The sequence below is a fragment of the Melopsittacus undulatus genome, chromosome 5, assembly GCF_012275295.1.
Source record: "Melopsittacus undulatus isolate bMelUnd1 chromosome 5, bMelUnd1.mat.Z, whole genome shotgun sequence".
Taxonomy (NCBI): domain Eukaryota; kingdom Metazoa; phylum Chordata; class Aves; order Psittaciformes; family Psittaculidae; genus Melopsittacus; species Melopsittacus undulatus.
The window spans coordinates 36,672,006-36,688,665 of NC_047531.1; the positions used below are offsets into that span (position 1 = coordinate 36,672,006).

A 16,660-nucleotide genomic window follows, 5' to 3' on the forward strand; every position below is an offset into this window, starting at 1 on the left:
AAAGGTGCAATGGGGCTGGGGTGCCAGGGTGGCTGCTGGGGCCATGGCCGTGGAGGGGCTGTAATGAGGTGTCCGGGAGGTGCTGTGTGAGGAGCAGAGAGCAGGATGTCACAGGGTATCCACAGGAATACTTTAGGACCAGGGCACCCCAGAGGGAACCAGCAAAGTGTCACTCTCCGGCATGGCTCCAGGAATGCTCCCTGGGATAGGCAGCACCTGCAAAGCTCAGCCGGCCAATGGGAGTGTGGGCTCCAGAGGGTGCCCAGAGCCTGCTGGGGGCTGGTGGGGTGTCCCCATCACCCCGGACAGAGGGAAGGGACCTCGTCCATGTCCTACCTGTGCAGAGCTGGTGGCTGTGGGGGACATGGGGGGGAAAGCAGCCATGGATACCCCATGGAGCAGGACCCAGTGGCACCAGGAGCCTGCAGGGGAGAGGCAGGGAGGGCAGTGCTGGCTCGGGAACCATGCAGGATCCAGCCCTGGTTTTGGCTGGGGAAAGCCCGGGGTGAAGCTTTCTTGCCTAGGGGGTAGAACATTCCCACTGGATGGATACAGGCAGGCATCACCCCATGCCATGGGGGATGGTTTGGGGAGCGCCAGGGCCATCCTGGCCGTGGGACTGGAGCTGCCATTCACCGGGGGCACAGAGTGTGGCTGTGTCCTGTCCCCGGCTCCCACGGGGCTCTGGAGCAGGGACGCAAACCCACACATCCCGGTGACAGACTTCAGTGGGGTGGTCCCTGGACCCCATCCCCTTGGGCATCAGATCCCCAGGCCCTGTCCCTGTTGCCCTGGGCTGTCACCTGCAGCTCCCGCCTCCAGCTCCTGCTTGGCCTCCCGCCTCCACTTCGCTCTCCGGTTGGAGAACCAGACCTGGGGAGGAGGGAGGAGGATGAGGCTGCAGCACCCACCCGATGGCACCCCCCCTGCGACACCAACTCAGTGCTGGCCCCGCTCCAGCTCCTTGGCACAGCTTTTCATCCCGGAACATGGGCTCTTCACACACCAATGGGCATGGGAATGGGGATGGACAGAGTGATGGACATGGGGATGGGCATGGCATGGACATGGGAAGGCTATGGGGTGGGGTGGCAATGGGCATGGAATGTGCATGAGTGTGACATGGGAATGGGCATGGGATGGGCATGGCTGTGAGCAGAGGAAGGGGCTTGATCCCTTATCTTCTCCACCTAGCACATGCCAGGGTCCAGGAGATTCTCCAGTGCAGGGCACGGGAAACCCGTGGTTGCACGTGTGTGTGTGTGCACTGCCATGGTGTGGGGTGACCACATGGATGGCAAAGGTTTGCCAACAGCAATGGGATGTCTGCCTGGGTCAGAGTATGCCCTGGATGCGTGGAGTGATAGCAGAAGCAGGGAATGCGGCTGGAGCAGTGGCTGCGCTGGAATGGGACCCACAGCATCCTCCTCATCAGAGGCACTGGGCACAGGGCCTGCGCTGGTCACCAGGATCAGATGTCCCAGCTGCAGGACGGCTCTTTGAGGGTCTCCCCTTACCCTGATGGTTGTGTCCGGGAGCTGGGTGGCCTCAGCCAGCCTCTGCCGGGTGTCAGTATCTGGGTATTGCCCCCTCTGGAACTCTGCAAGGGAAGTCAGGGTGGCTGAGCCTGCCCGGAGCAGCAGCCGCCAGTGCCATGATCCAGGCACATGATCCAGCCGGTCCATCACCAGCAATTCAGAGTGGTTCGGAGCACCACAGCAACGGCCACGCCATTCAGAGGAGCAGGAGCCCATCCAGAACGTGTCAATGCCCTCCCGCGGGAATAGCCCCACTCCAGCCCGGCGCTCTGTGCACACCGGGGCTGGCACACTGAATGCCCCAGCCCCTGGTGTCCCCAGCCATGTCCCACCTCTCTCCAGAGCCTCCGCCTGCTGCCTGGAGAAGACCGTCCTGTTCTTGTGCTGGGTGCTCGGAGAGAGCCGTCGGGACGGGTGCTGGGTCCCCGGGCACACGGCGGCACCGGCTTCAGTGGGTGAGCAGCATCCTGGGGGATGTGGGGCACGGGGGATGGCAAGAGGGGACACTGCAGGGGCAACAGGAAGAAGTGGGGACCTGGCCCTGAGGAGGTTCCATGGACCCCTTTGCACTGGGGCATGATGAGGATGGGGGTGGCAGGAGCTCTCTGCCCGCCCGGAGCAGGTCTGTCCCATGTGGTGCCCCCCCCATCCCCTGCACCCCGGTGGTGCTCACCCCATGGCTGCGTGTCCCTCGCAGAGCCCAGCTCAGCTGCCAGCCGCAGGTCATTGGGCAGCTTCCTCAGCACCCGGTTGATGGAGGAAACCTGGGCAGGGGAGACGGGGCTGTGCCATTGGCAGGGTGTGCTGGGGGAAGCCCCCATCGCGGTGGGCATCCCTCTGCTCCCTGCAGGAGCTGGGACAGGCTCAGGCAGCTGGAGGGCTGGAGGGATGAGGCTGATGCTCCAAAGCTCATCCCAGAGGTGCTCACCCACAGCCACACCTGAGCACGTGCCAGGGCTTCTCCATCTGCTCGGCTCTTTGTTGATACAGGCAACCCATTCATTTCAGTGCACTTACAGCATCCAATGTGAGGCAGCCTGCACCTCAGGCTGGAGACCGTGGGATTTATAGGACTGGGTCTGGCATTAGGAAGTGCAGCTCAATAGGAGAAGAGGAAATGGCCTCAAGCTGCACCAGGGCAGGTTTAGATGGAGCTGAGGAACAATTCCTTCCCCACAGGGTGCTCAGGCTTTGGAACAGGCTGCCCAGGGCAGGGCTGCAGTCACCGTCCCTGCAAGTGTTCACACTCCGTGTACATGAGACCCTCAGTGCCATGGGTTAGTGGTGGCCTTGGCAGTGCTGGGAACAGTTGGACTGGAGGAGCTGAAAGGGCTTCTCCAGCCCAGTTTATCCCATGATTCTCTGACTCTCTTTGCACTGATGCTGCAGATCACATCTTATTGCCTCTGCTGACCAGTGGCACATGGAGCAGCCCCACCTCAGAGTCTGCATGCCCAAGATGATGGCCAAGTTCACTGGGGGTGGCTGGTGGGGCTCTGCTTTAGTGAAGGGAGTGATTTGCTTCCCCTCCCTGCCTACTCCTTCCCTGCACATCCTTCCCATCCTTCCCAGGACTCACGCTGGGGATCCTGTTGCTGGTGCAGATGCCCTCAGCATGGAGCTGCCTGCGTATCTCCCAGGCAAACAGGGAAGGCTGCTCCAGCTTCATCTGGGCTATCCTGGCCACCACCTCGGGGGTGACCATGCGGGGCTTGCTGCCCCCCATGGCTCTGGGCCCCATGGCCCCTGTCCTGTAGTAGTGACTCAAGATCTTGCTGACGCAGCCGTTGGAAACCTGCAGATGGGATGGATGGGACAGAGGCTCAGCGGGAAATGGGTTTGTGGAAGGAGATCCCCCCATTCCCAGAGGCTCCCACCTTGAGGCTGCGGGAGATGTCGGAGCTCCGGATGCCACATGCCGCCAGCTCGATGATCCTCCTCCTCTTGCAGGCAGGGAGGGGGCGGCCGTTCAGGAAGAGCCCCCCTAGCTGGTTCACACTGCTGGGCCCTAGGGGTGGCCAAGCAGGAGACAGGGACAGAGCTTGTTGGGGGGGAATGGTGCTGGCTCTTCCCAACCCGGCTCCCAGGAGAGCACCATGGTGAAGGATGGTGGCATAGGGACCTCTGTGCACTGAGGGGCATTGGGAAGGGAGGGGCATTGGAAGGGGCTGGGCAGGAGGGTTTGGAGCTTGGAGCAATGTGAGATTCGTTGGCTGGGATGTGGGTGCAGGCAGCGTGTGGCAGAAGCAGGCAGGGAATGGGGGGATTCAAGTGATACCGAAAGGATATCCCATGGAGGAGCAGGGGAGGAGGAGCAGGCTGCAGGGGAAGGCAGCTGCAATGAAGGTGATGGGCTGGAATGGGCAGGGAAGCACTGGACATCATTGGGATGGCTTGAAAGCTTTGGGGTGCTGCAGTGTATCAGCTACCAGCACCCAGTGCAGGCTCTGTGGGGGGAAAGCAGCCTCATTTGTGATGGGGCAAGGGCTGACACAGCACGTTCCCAATTCCCTGAGGACCACAGACACTGGGACCATGCTTGGGCCAGCAGCATCACTCACCTCGGTGTTGCATCGTGGTGAGGCTCCACAAGGGCTTTTGGTGGCTGGGAATTGCAGAGAGAGGTGGTGGCTGTTGGGAGGAAGGATCAGTCAGTGACAGTGGCCAGGGCTCAGCCACGTCCCTGGTGACCCTCCTGCAAGCAGAAGGGGGAGCAAGGGCAGAAACCCTCAGCAGAGGATGGAAACACTCGAGGGCATCTGAATGCTTGGGAAATCAGGCACATGGGATCGAAGGGAACTGGGTTTAAATTGCTCACAGGGCTGCAAAAGGCACTTGGGCTCTGAAGTGGCTGGGAGATGCTGGGATGCTGGAGAGAGATGCCAGGAGAGACGGGCTGGTGACAACCAGGATACCAGGAGCCTCCAATCCTTCAGCTGGAGATGCTCTGTCCCCTCCTCTGCCAGAAAAGCAAGGAAAAGCAGACTTGATCTTGCCCCACATGCGGGGGACACACTTCCAAAGTTCCTGCCCTTTCCCATCCCCAGCCCTTCTCTCTGCCCCCAGCACCTTTCCCTGCCCAAGAGCCTGACCTAAGGCAGCCCCATGGATCTAGTGGGTGGTGTAGTAGTGGAAGGTGTCCCTGCCCGTGGCAGGGGGTTGGAACTGGAGGAGCTTTAATGTCCCTTCCACCCAAACCGTGCTACGGGTGACATGGAGCAATTCCTGCTCCAGCAGCCTGTCTGCTCCCCAGCTACCCCTGGATTTCACTTGGAACAGCCTGTAAACTCCTGGACACCCCCAGAGCGGGCTTGTCCTGCTCCAGCTCCCAAACCCCACTGCAGCCATGGTGCTGCTTCCCTGCAACAGCTTGAGTCCGTGTCTGAGGACACTCACCCTGGCTGTGGGAGTCAAGAAAAACAAAATGAATCCATCAATGGGACAAGTGGGCAGAATTCCCACAGGTGGAAAGAACCAAATCTTCCTCTTGTTTGGAAAGGAATGGATTATCCTGGAACAAAGCACCCGAGGCTGCTCCAGGAAGGAGGGAACAAGCAGCAGGGGCACAACCTCCAGCAGTGGTCCCCAGCTTTGTCCCATACAAGGGCTTTCCTCGTGCTGTGCCAGGAGGAGATATAGGGACTTCTTTCCACAAGGAGAAACAGGTGCAGCGGGAATGTCGAGCTGGGAGCCCACTGTCCCCCATGGTCTGGCTGAGGGACCTCGAAAGGAGCTGAGCTGGGGCTTTGTGCACATAGGGGTGAAGAGAGGAGTAAACGAACTGGGACTTGGTCAGGCTGGAGCAGAGCGGACAGCTCCTGGAGAGCCCAAAGCCTTCTCCGTGTTAAGGCACCTTCACCACCCAAATCCTACTGGGAATTGCCTCCCACACAGGATAAGAAGTCACAACCACCCCAAGCAGCCCTCCCATGCCCGAGCTTGTCCTGTGCTACCCTCCATGTGCACACAAGCATAAGTCTGTGCACATGCATCCACACACATCCAAGTGCCTCTGCATGTATGGACACACACACACACATGCGTGTGCTCCTTTCTCCCCATGCCCAGCTGCACACACACGTGTGCACACGCCTTTACACGCACCCATGCACCATCTGCACATACATGTGCGTGTATGTGTGCACAGATGGCTATGGCTGAGCACAGGGATGCCGGAGGGATGCAGGGGGGTGGGTACCTGTGGAGCTGAACCGGATCGTCCTCAGAGCCAGCCGGGTGCTGCCGAGTCCGTGCCGAGCGGGGCGGCTGCTGCAGGAGCGGGACCGTGATGCCAGGAGGCAGGAGCAGGAGGAGGATGGGGAGGAGGGGACGGCCGATGGTGCCCGGGCGGCCGCGCCCAGCACACGCCCGGCCCGGGGGGCTCCGTGGGGGCCCGGAGCCGGTGGCCGGGGTTGGTGGCCCCGAGCCCCGCCGGACCCCGCTGGACCAGGCAGTGCGTGGGTACCGGTCCTACCGGTGGCGTTTCAGCACCGGCGCCCGGTGGACAGCGCGGCCCCCGCCGCATCCCCGGTAACCCTCGGCGGAGCCGCCCTGGGCTCCAGAGAGCCCCGCAGAGCAAACAGGGGCAGGCAGAGCTGCCATATGGGCAAGCGCTTGGGATTCGGTCATAAACCCAGATTCGGGGCTATAGCATGTATTTAATTTGTTCTTTAAGGGGGGTTCTCTGCGTTTTGGGGGATATTGGACAAACACGGGGGCGCCCGGGGGTGCCGGGACCAGCGGGGACATCCCGGTGCGCAGATGGCTCTTTTCTTAGGAGATAAAAACGTAAAATAAACCACGTTGTAAACGTTTCAAAGTAAAATATTTGAAGAGCAAATATTGGCCCGAGAGGAGCCCGGAGCCCCGGCCCTCCGCGCCCGGCCCCGCGTGTCACCGAGCGTTATTAGCACTCCGGTCCCGGCCCCCCGCTCCTCGCACCGCCGCCCGCCTTTGCAAAATGCCATATGCTCCGAATTACACATTAACCACAGCCTCGCAGGGCCCGGGCCCGGTCCAGGCCCCCGGGAGCCGCCGCGCCGCCTCCCCGCTCCCCACGGTGCCCCCCCGTATCCCACCCCAGCGCTGTCCGTGGGGCTCCCGGCAGAGCGGTGGAAGCCGGGCCCGGACCCCCCCGCTCCTCCCCGGCCGCTCGGAGCCCCGGCGGAGCCCCCCGCACCGGGGGACCCCCGTGCGTAACGCGGCGCCGGACGGCGGGGAGCGGGGCGCGGGGCTCAGCCCCGGGGCGGGGAGGGCCCGGAGGCCGTGGGTCGGTCCCGCCGCTCCCCCACGGTTGGTGCGGGGCGAGGGGGCAGCGGGCGGGGCCGGGAGCGGCCAGCGCGGCCCCCCCGGGGCTGTGCGAACCCGGCCGGGCGCGCCCGCGGCGTGCGGGGAGCGGCGCCGTCATCGGGCTGGTGCGGCGGGGGATGGAGGGGCTCGGAGCGGAGCCGGCAGCGGGGGGACCCCGCGGGGCTGTCCGGAGCTCAGGGGGGGCCGGCGGAGCCCCTTGGGCCGGGGGAAGGCGGCAGCGGCGGGCGCCGGGGCCGTGCGTCCTCGACGCGGAGCTGGCCCGGAGGAGAGGAAAGGGAACGGGGAAAGGGAACGGCCCGGGAGGGCATGGGAGGGCCGCGGAGGAGAGAGGGGGGAAGGGAGAGAAGGGGAGGTGGGAAGGTGGAGAGATGGAGAGGTGGAGAGAGGGTGAAATGGAGAGATGGAGACATGGAGTGATGGAGAGATGGAGAGGTGGAGAGAGGGTGAAATGGAGAGATGGAGACATGGAGAGGTGGAGAGATGGAAAGGTGGAGAAATGGGGAAATGAAGTGATAGAGAGGTGGAGACATAGAGATGTGGAGACATGGAGACATTAACACATGGACAGATGGAGACATGGAGAGGAGGAGAAATAGAGAGAGGGACTCATGGAGAGGTAGAGATATGTGAAGACAGAAATAGAGCAATGGTGAAATGGTGAGACAGAGAGGTGAAGACATGGAGACATGGGGAGGAGCAGACAGACATGGAGAGAATGGAGGGGAGGAGAGGTGGAGAAGCGGAGAGGAGAAATTGAGAGGAAGAAAGGTGGAGAGGTGATAAGACAGAGCGATGATGAAATGGGGAGACAGATGGAGAGGTGGAGACTTGGACATGGAGAGACATGGAGAGGTGGAGAGATGGAAACAGAGGCATGGAGACATGGAGAATAGGAGAGGTGGAAAGATGGGAAGACAGAGAGACAGAGTGATGTTGAAATTGGAAGACAGAGAGATGTAGAAGTAGAGAGGTGGAGAGATTAAGGAGAGATGGGAAGGGGGAGAGATGCTCCAGGTCCCACCGTGTCACCTGCATTTCATGCTCACTCCCATCCACCTCCCTCTAAACTCAGGAAAGAGCTCTGCAGACATTCCTCTCTGGTGAGCAATGCAGCAGCACTGGTGTGCGGCATACAGGCTGGTCTGGGAGCAGGGATGGCCACAGGGTGGGATCCAGCTGGAGCTGCGGGAATCCCAGTCCCTGCTCCCCTGCCTTCTCTCAGGCATGGGCAGGCACCTCCTGTGCCAGGACGTTATGGTGCATGGGGACTGTGGATAAAGCTGTTCATGCCTCCTGCTCCAGGACCCCACCACTTATTCCAGGACCTCAACTTCCATTTGGATCATGGTGAATACCATGGGCATGTCGCCAGCACCAGCAGCCTCCAGGAAGCACCTTCACACCATGGTGACTGTAAATGGGAATGTCTGGGAGAGCTGGAAGAGGGAGTGCTACCCTGGGAAAGGGAGGGAATACTGGGTTGGCCTGGGACAGGGTGGGGATGCTGTCCTCTGGCAGGAGAGGGAGCCTGAGGACAGGGAGCACAGGATGGGGATGCTGAGCATTCCAGGGGCAGGATGGAGATGCTGTGCTTCCCAGGAGAAGGACAAGGATGCTGAGAATCTCAGGGGCAGGACAGGGATGCTGTGCTTTCTGGGGGATAGAACAAGGATGCTAAGCATCCCAGTTGTAGGGTAGGATAGGGATGCCCAGCATCTCAGGGGTAGTGAGCATCTCAGGGATAGAATGGGGACATTGTGCTCCATGGGGGAAGAACAAGGACCCTGGGCATCCCAGAGGAAGGATAAGGATGTTCAGCATCCCAGGGGCTCCTTGGGTTTTCAGCAGCTGGCACATGGTGGTGCAGGATGAGATGGGTGCTGCAATAAGGGTTGTGCAGGGCTGCTTATGCAGTGGGGATGAGATGTGGGGGGATGTGGGGATGGAGAGGGAATGGGAGGGATTCACTCTTGCTTCTTACCACGTATGAGCTTGGCATGAACATGGCATGAGTGTGGCATGAGAACGGCCATGAGCATTGCATGAGAGTGGCACAGGCATGGCATGAATGTGGAATGAATGTGGTCTGAGCGTGGCAATGAGTATGGCATTGAGTGTGTCATAGAGTATGGCATGAGCATCTTCATTTTCACCATTATTTTTGTCTCCATCTCCACCTCCACTGATCTCATCTCCTTTCCCAAGTGGATGCAGGCCTGGCTGATAAGGACACCCGGGATGCTAAAGGGCAATTGGGTTTCTGGAAGCCGTTTGGCTCAGCACAGCACGATGGTGTGATTGGAATCTCTCATTACCCACAATCAGGTGAGTGCACGTCAGGTAGCTGAGGAGCTGGCTCCTGCCTCGGGGGGGGCCAGCCCACAGCGGTGACACTGCAGGACCCAGGGGACCCACCCCAGCCACCACCATCGGGTGTGACACCAGTAGCTTGTGAAGGGGATGGAGGACAAGTGAGTGTACCCAGGACCAGGGCTACCAGAGGCTACCATAGGCCAGTGGACAGCCAGGTCACTCCAAGCCCTGAGCTCTCCAGGCAGAGGCAAGCTCTGATGAGCCTTCATTAACCATAATTGCAATCAAGTGTAATTGTAGTTGCTGAGCTCTCCCTGCCTGGGAAGGAAACTCCTCTGAAATCCTTCCAGCTGGATTCAGGGAGCTGCTCAGATGGGTCTTCCAGTGCCTAAAGGGCTACAGGAAACCTGGAGAGGGGCTTTGGACAAGGGCCTGTAGGGACAGGACAAGGGGAATGGCTTTAACCTGACAGAGGGGAGACTGAGATGAGTTCTTAGGCAGAAGCTCTTCCCTGTGAGGGTGCTGAGGCGCTGGCACAGGGTGCCCAGAGAAGCTGTGGCTGCCCCATCCCTGGCAGTGTTCAAGGCCAGGCTGGACACAGGGGCTTGGAGCAACCTGCTCTAGTGGAAGGTGTCCCTGCCTGTGGCAGGGGTTGGAACTGGAGGAGGTTTAAGGTCACTTTTAAGGTCTCCCCTTCAGGAGCCTTCTCTTCTCCAGGCTGACCCAGCCCAGCTCTCTCAGCCTGGCTCCAGAGCAGAGCTGCTCCAGCCCTCACAGTATCTCTGTGGCCTCCTCTGGCCTCACTCCAGCAGCTCCACGTCCCTCCTGTTTTGGGATCCCACCGCAGGACCAAAGCTAGGTGCTGCAGCACACTGGGATTGATGCAATTACGCCAAAGTGATGCCTCCAGCACAAAAAGGATCTTTCCTTTCTTCTTCATAGCTCCTTTCTGCACAACCAAGGCTGCTTTCCATCTCTGTGGGCTTTCTCTTCACAGCAGGACCCTGTTCCTCCCCAAGCACCAGGAATGGCTGGAAAAAGAAATCCTTTCTTTTCTCCTCCAGAAAGCACACGTGAAACTTAAAAGCCGCAATGAGTCAGCCAGGCAAGCAAACCTCCTTTACCTAAGTGCTCCCACCTACATTTCCACTTGCTTTTCCATCAAAAAAGATGATTATTAAAATATTCTGGCTAAAAGAGGCAACTGTGGGGCTTGAAGATGCCCTCATTGGAGCTGCAGCGCATGGATGAGCCTTCATTTCCCTGAGCAGAGCCTGGTGGGATGCAGCTTCAAGCTGCAACATTGATGAGGTGTAGGTCCAGAAATGCCATAAATTGGGATAATGGAGCAGCTTTGCCCAGTTTTGGGGCTGAGGAGGTGACTCCCTGCCTTTGAGTTCCCATCCTGGCGCTCATGAATGAGTCATGGTGCAAAGTGTTAAATAGGAACTAGGGGTGAAACAAAGACATGCATTACCATGAAAGGAGCTGGAGCAAGGAAATGAAGGCAGTGGAGGAATGCAGCAGGTTGGGAGCCAGAGGAAGGAGCCTTCCATGACTGCCTGATCCGTAGGGAGAGATTTTGGCAAGGGTGATCCCGGTGTGAAACCCGGGATTGGGACCATAGGCACGCTTCGGTAGAGAGGCCAATGGCTGGACCACTGCTGAGCTTCATGTGTGGAAACAATCCCTTTATGGGAAGAACATGGTTAACACTGAGGATGCAAAACCTGCCCGGAATAGGTAGAAGATGCCAACTGTGTGGCACAGGGTCTGTTGTGCCACACGACATCGTGTGCCGGGTCATCCCTGCTCCTTGCATCCCTGCTCCAAGGCTCCTTCCCACATGGCTGGGCTTCTTCCCACGTCCCAGGGCTTTGGAACCCGTTGTATCAGGGTCCGGCTGCCCTGTGGGACATGGGATGGTCACAGCCACAGCCACTCCCACAGTTCGGAGCCGGTGCTGCTCCATTCCCACTCCCTGGAGCGGGAATTGCAGAGCTGTGATTGCCTGGATTCCCTACGTGACCACTCAGAGAGAGGATAATCGCTTTCTACCACCCACAAATGACACGACTCAGTTCGGAGCTGGCAGAGGCGAGGGCTGAGCGGAGCGGCGGCTGCCGCAGGGTGCGAGGAGAGGCAAACCCTGCCCCGGCGCCGCGGTGACGGACACAGGGTAACGCCGGGGCTGAGCTGCCAGCAGGGAGCGGCACGGGCACGGATGGTGCCGCCAGGCGGGTAAGCACCGGGGGCACCCCTAAATCGCCCCCCCCAAAAGTCCTTGTCCATGCATGACCCGCCAGTGTTGATGCGGGGACACGGCACGCTGGGGTCATCCCAGGTCCCAGCCCTGCGCTGGCTCCTCTGGTCCCTCTGCTTTGGATGGGGAGGGTTTGGGGTCACTTAAAGACCTGAGCTCTGCGCCCGCAGCCCTGTCCGCGAGGAGCGTGCCCACACCGTGCCAGTGACCCCTATGGGAGGACGTCCTGGAACTCCATCTGGACTGCAGGTCCCCAGTGCTGGGACACGATGATGATGGGTGCCAGGACATCGCGATGATGGGTGACCTCGGGTGGTGGAGGCTGTGGGGGAGCCCACCCCTCACTTAAACCCTCGCAGGACGTGGATGCTGCCTGGTAGGGTGTGGGTGTCCGTGGGCAGTGGGGTGGGAGTGGGTGGCCCTGGGGAGGGGACACAGGACGGGTGCCCCCTACGGAACAGTGGGCAATGGCCCCGAAGTGGCCGAAAGTGGGAGCGGATGAGCAGGGGTGCAGAGGGGGTTCCCTGTTCTCTGCCCCGGCAGCACATTGGTTCTGCATGGGATGGGGTGGGGGGCTGCGATCCTGCACCCCCGAGTTCACCCAGGAGAGGGAGACGGGAGGGACCCCGTGGGGACAGAGGTGCTGGTGGGGAAGATCCCCGGGGAACCAGCACGGCGACCCCCCTCCGCTAAACTCTCCATGTGGCTGCACTGGGGGATCCCCTTCCCTCCTGAGTCCCCATGGGGCTGGAGGGAGCTCCATCCCTTGATCCCCCATGGGGCTGGGGGGATTCCCTCCCCCTGACCCCCAGGGGGGTGCTCTGTGGGACGCCCCCACTATCCTGTGGGGCTCTGTTGAGTGGGATCGCCTTCCCCTGGGTCCTTGTGGGTCTGCACTGGGGGAACCCCTTCCAATGACACCTACACGGGGCTGCGCTGTGGGACCGCTGCCCCCGAGGGGCTGTGCTGGGGGAGCCCGCAGCTCCCGTAGGGGTGTGCTGGGGTCCCCCATCCCCAGACCCCTGTGTGTCCGGGATCGGGTCCCTATCCCGGCTGTCCCCCACTATGGGCCCTTCGCCTCTCCGCGGGTTTCGCCCGCTCCCGCCAGTGCCGCGCGGGGGGGCGGGCAGTGACGTCTGGGGGCGTGGCCTCTCTCCTGGCCCCGCCCCCTGGCGCGGCGCAAAGCCACGTGGGCTCCCGGGCGGCCCCTTTGCCGACGTGTCCCTGGCGCCTCGTGCCCCGGAAGTCCCGCCCCCTTCGGCAGGGCGGTGCGATGCGGAGGAGGTAGCCCTCTCGTGACGTCACCCCCGCCGCTGCCTCTCGGCCCGGAGCTTCGGCGACCCGCGCGTTCCCATTGGTCTAAGGGCGGAGGGGCGGGGCCAAGCGCTCGGCGGGGCCGGCCTCCCGTTGGCCCTTAGCCGGGCTGAGGGGCGTGGCTTAGACAGAACCACGCCCCCTTCCCCGGCGAGGCCCCGCCCCACCGCTCGGTTCCGTGCTCGTCCCGCTCCGCCGCGCTCGGCTCCCCCCGCTATGGCGTCCGCGGCTGGTGCCGGGCAGGGCGGCTCCGCGCCGCCCCTCGCCGTGCAGCGCGGCATCGTCAAGATGGTGAGCACCGCCCTGCCCGCCCGCGGCCTCCGCCGCCGCCCGGGGCTCCTCTCTGCTCCCACCCCAGTAACCGGGACGCCCCCGCCGTGCAGCCCCCTCCGGGACCCCCCCGCCGTGCAGCCCGTTCCGGTTACAGGGATCCCCCTCTTTTCCCCTCCCGGTAGCCGGGACCCTCCCGCCTTGTAGAACCCTCTGGTGCGCGGGGCACCCTCCCCATTCCGGTAACCGGGACCCCCCCGCCCTGCAGCTCCCTTCGGTGACCGGAGTTTACTCCGCTCCCCGCCTCCCCTCTCGGTAACCGGGACCCCCCCTGCCCTGCGGCTCCCGCTGGTGCATGGGACCCCCCCTTCCCGTCACTGTAACCGGGCCTCCCGCTCCGGTTCCCGGGACTCTCCTCCTGTCCCCTCTTCCCCTCCCGGTAACTGGGACCCTCCTCAGGACCCCGGGACTCTTCCCGTGCCGGAGCCTCGCGATACGCCTCTGCTCCTCACGCCTTCCGGTTCCCCGCCGCATGGGGCCCCGGGTGCTGCCGCGGCTCGCGGTGCTGCCGTCCCGTCCTGCCCCCCTCTGGGGGCCCGGGACCTCCCCTTCCCCGTGCTCCCATCCCGGCTGCTGGGAAGGGGCGGGAGGAACTTTCGGATCCCCTTGCGCATGCCGGGGACCGGGAGCCGCTGGGGGCGAACCCTCCCCAGCCCTTAGGGAGCCCTGGTTTCCCTGGCAGCCCCATGGCACCCCGTGTCCCACTGCCCATGGGGTCGCCAGCACCCGGGATGTCCCTTGGATGCCCCAGGGGCTCCTCTTCCTATGGTGCCAGTGCCGTCCCTATGGGAAGGGGCAGTGGGACGGGATCCTGGAGCCCTCTCCATATGTTCTCTCCACGTGTTCCTGGAGAACGAAGGTCAGGAGCTCCCTGGTGCCATGCTCAGGTGTCTGTGGTTCCCATCATCCCAAACTCGTGCTCGAACACAGGGTTTTCCCAGGGAACCCCCTGTGGTGCTGGTGTTGCTGCTGGCTGTGAATCCCACCACGGCCTTTGCATTGAGACCTTCACTGCAGGGGATGCTGGTGGTTTGGGGATGCTGCTTTCCCCATCCTTTACCTCACCGGTGGCATGAGGATCCATTCCCACCGCCCCATCCCATCTCGTGCCTGAGCAGCAGATTTTGGGTTGCTCATGAAAAACCTCACTTGGCTGCTTGTGCTCCATCCAAGGGGATGTGTATCTGTAGTGTGATTTTGGGGCAGGATGGTTGGTGTCTGCTGGGTGAGAGGTGGCCGCATGTGGTGGACACCAGCTCCTGGGGACCACACACCACCCTGGTGTCTCATATCTGGAGTGGGTGCTGCAGGATTGCTGTCCAGGCTCACCCTTGGATGTGCCCCATAGGCCCCCTTCCCTTTCCAGGGCAGCACCCCAGAATCCCTGCCCAGGGCATGCTGGAGAGGTGGATTCCTGGGCTCTCGGTGGTGGTGCCATGGAGCCAGAAGCTGCTGGCTGGGGTGGCTCCTCTGCAATTCCCGTCACAACTTGTTGGACTTGGAAGGGTTTGGGGGTGTTTTTGAGCCTTCCCGCTGCACGTTTCCTCTGAAATGACAGTGGGACCTCAGAGTCTGGGAGCAGGATGGGATGAAGAGCAGGAACAGGGAGGTAGTGGGGTCAGGACCTTGCAGCCACCAGCTGGAAGAGGCTCTGCTCCATGGGGTGGGATGGAGCTCAATAGTCTCCTTTTGGAGAATCTGAGGAGTTAGGGAAGCCCATGGAGTCACTCCATGGGTGCTTTGGGATCCATCCGTCCCTTGTCACCACCTTCTTTCCCACCTCTGTGCCTGGCAGCTGCAGCTCTGGACTTGGCTGTGCTGGCAGGACCCTGGTGCCATCCTCACCACAGCAGGATCCAGGTCCATTCATCCTGCATCCTTTTGCCATGCCCTGGCCTTGGTGCATCCATCATGCTCCTGCACTAACTGCAGCTTATAGATAAGGAGGAGCACAGTGTGCTGTACAGAGCAGCTTCACTAACAAATCTGGCCCCCTCCCGGGATCCAGGGTTTGTGTTGGTAGTTGGATAAACCACTTACAGCATCCCTGTGCCCTATAAATTAAAGATTAAGGTTAATTACAGCCATGAAACCTCTAAGTCCTCAAGTACACTGAGCCTTTGCTGTGGGATCAGTGTGTGTGGGTCAGCCTTAATTTGAAGTTGAATTCCCAGAACGTGCCAGTCTGTGCCGTGGATCCATGCGGGGAACGCTGCAGGCAGCAAACATGATGCTGTGGGGCTGGTTTTGGCCAAGTTCAGTGGGAGCTGGTGTCCCTGGCACTGCCTGCTGGGACAGGGGACAAGTCCTGCTTTGGGATGCGTTGTGAGCATCCATAGGGATTTTGGGTCGGCGTAAAGCCAGGGTATGGGCTGAAATCCAGCCTGGAGGTATTCTGTGTGTGCTCTGGCAGCATCAGTCCTGCATGTGGGGAGCCAGTGCTGATCAAAGTGGGAACAGGGTGATCCCCAGCATGCTCAGAAGCTGAAGCTGCTGATGCCATGGGTGGCTTTGGGGTCTTGTACTGGAATGGAGCTGTTGGGAAACCCTGGGGATATGCAGCTATGTCCTGTAGCTGAGTCAGGAACAAGGAGGAGATATTCCATTCAGGGTCTGTGTTCTGGGGATTCTCCCATCAGTTCTCTCCACAGGGGTTTGACCTTTATGGAATCACCTAAAGGTCTTAGCATCACAGTAGGTGAAAGCATCCACTTGGAGCATGGTCCTTGCCAAGGCTTTTCCCTGTGTGCATCCTCCTGTGCTGTGCCAGCAGCTGTGCAGAGCTCCCTGGGGCACTCCTGAATGTGGGAATGCTCTGTGGCACACAAGGAGCAATGGGGCTGCTGGAGCTCTGGGAGGTGGGTGGGATAGGATTGTCCAATGTAGTTGTGTTCCTGGCTCCAAGCACTCAGCAGCCAAATCACTGGGGGAAAATGGGGAAATCAGGGTAAAATCCCAATGTACCAAGTCCTTGGTGCCATCCAAGATCTCTGTGTTCCATTGTGCTGCCTCTGAAGGAGGAGCGGGGTGTTTGATACCCCTGTCAAGAGCAGGGTGAGGAGCTGGGCTCCATCCTGCATCCCCAAGCAGGAAACCTGGAGCAGCTCCTGTGTCTGTGAGAACCTCTCCCTTGTGGTGCAGAGCTTCCCATGGGGTAGGATCCATCCCTGGGTGTCCATGTGCAGCATCCCCTCGTGCCCCCCACGTTCTTTGCTGCTGTTTGGGGACCCCAGTAACCCCGTTTGCCCCTGCAGGTGCTGTCAGGCTGTGCCATCATCGTCCGTGGCCAGCCCCGGGGGGGGCCCCCCCCCCGAGCGCCAGATCAACCTCAGCAACATCCGTGCTGGGAATCTCGCACGCCGTGCCGCTGCCGGCCAGCCTGATGCCAAGGACACCCCGGATGAGGTGGGTGCCTCCGGGAGCGCCGTTCCCCAGGGATCACGGGCTGGGCTGGGTGGGGGCCTGCAGGCTGCTGGGATGGCTCTGCAGACCACGGCACCCTCCGCTTGGGCATTGCAAGAGGCATTGCCCATTGCCAGACCATCCCGTGGGATGCAGGCAGCTCCCACAGCTCACATGAGGCAGCTGCAGG

General features: G+C 61.2%; 2 protein-coding genes across 2 annotated transcripts in view; one reads left to right on the forward strand and one right to left on the reverse strand.

Annotated features, from left to right (window-relative positions):
• Positions 1-762: 762 nt before the first annotated feature.
• On the reverse strand, positions 763-4,112 carry PAX4 (paired box 4). Its single transcript, XM_034063305.1, has 7 exons — positions 4,100-4,112; positions 3,416-3,546; positions 3,118-3,333; positions 2,212-2,302; positions 1,871-2,044; positions 1,518-1,600; positions 763-873 (listed from the first exon to the last, which is right to left on the reverse strand). Exons 1-7 carry the CDS (start codon positions 4,110-4,112, stop codon positions 763-765), a joined length of 819 nt encoding a protein of 272 aa, XP_033919196.1.
• An 8,795-nt stretch (positions 4,113-12,907) lies between these two features.
• The window catches only part of SND1 (staphylococcal nuclease and tudor domain containing 1), a 99,238-nt gene continuing 95,485 nt past the window's right edge, over positions 12,908-16,660 (forward strand). The window contains 3 exon segments of the mRNA XM_034062762.1: positions 12,908-13,029; positions 16,323-16,364; positions 16,366-16,473. Coding sequence (XP_033918653.1) covers positions 12,955-13,029; positions 16,323-16,364; positions 16,366-16,473 — 225 coding nt within the window. The 5' untranslated portion in view covers positions 12,908-12,954.

Excerpts from the sequence above, each read along its gene's own strand:
- PAX4 (XM_034063305.1), bottom strand. Across the intron at positions 2,303-3,117 it reads CCAGCAACAGGATCCCCAGC|GTTTCCTCCATCAACCGGGT; the intron begins GTGAGTCCTGGG and ends TCCCCTGCCCAG. Across the intron at positions 2,045-2,211 it reads GAGGGACACGCAGCCATGGG|TGTCCCCTCTTGCCATCCCC; the intron begins GTGAGCACCACC and ends TTGCCCCTGCAG.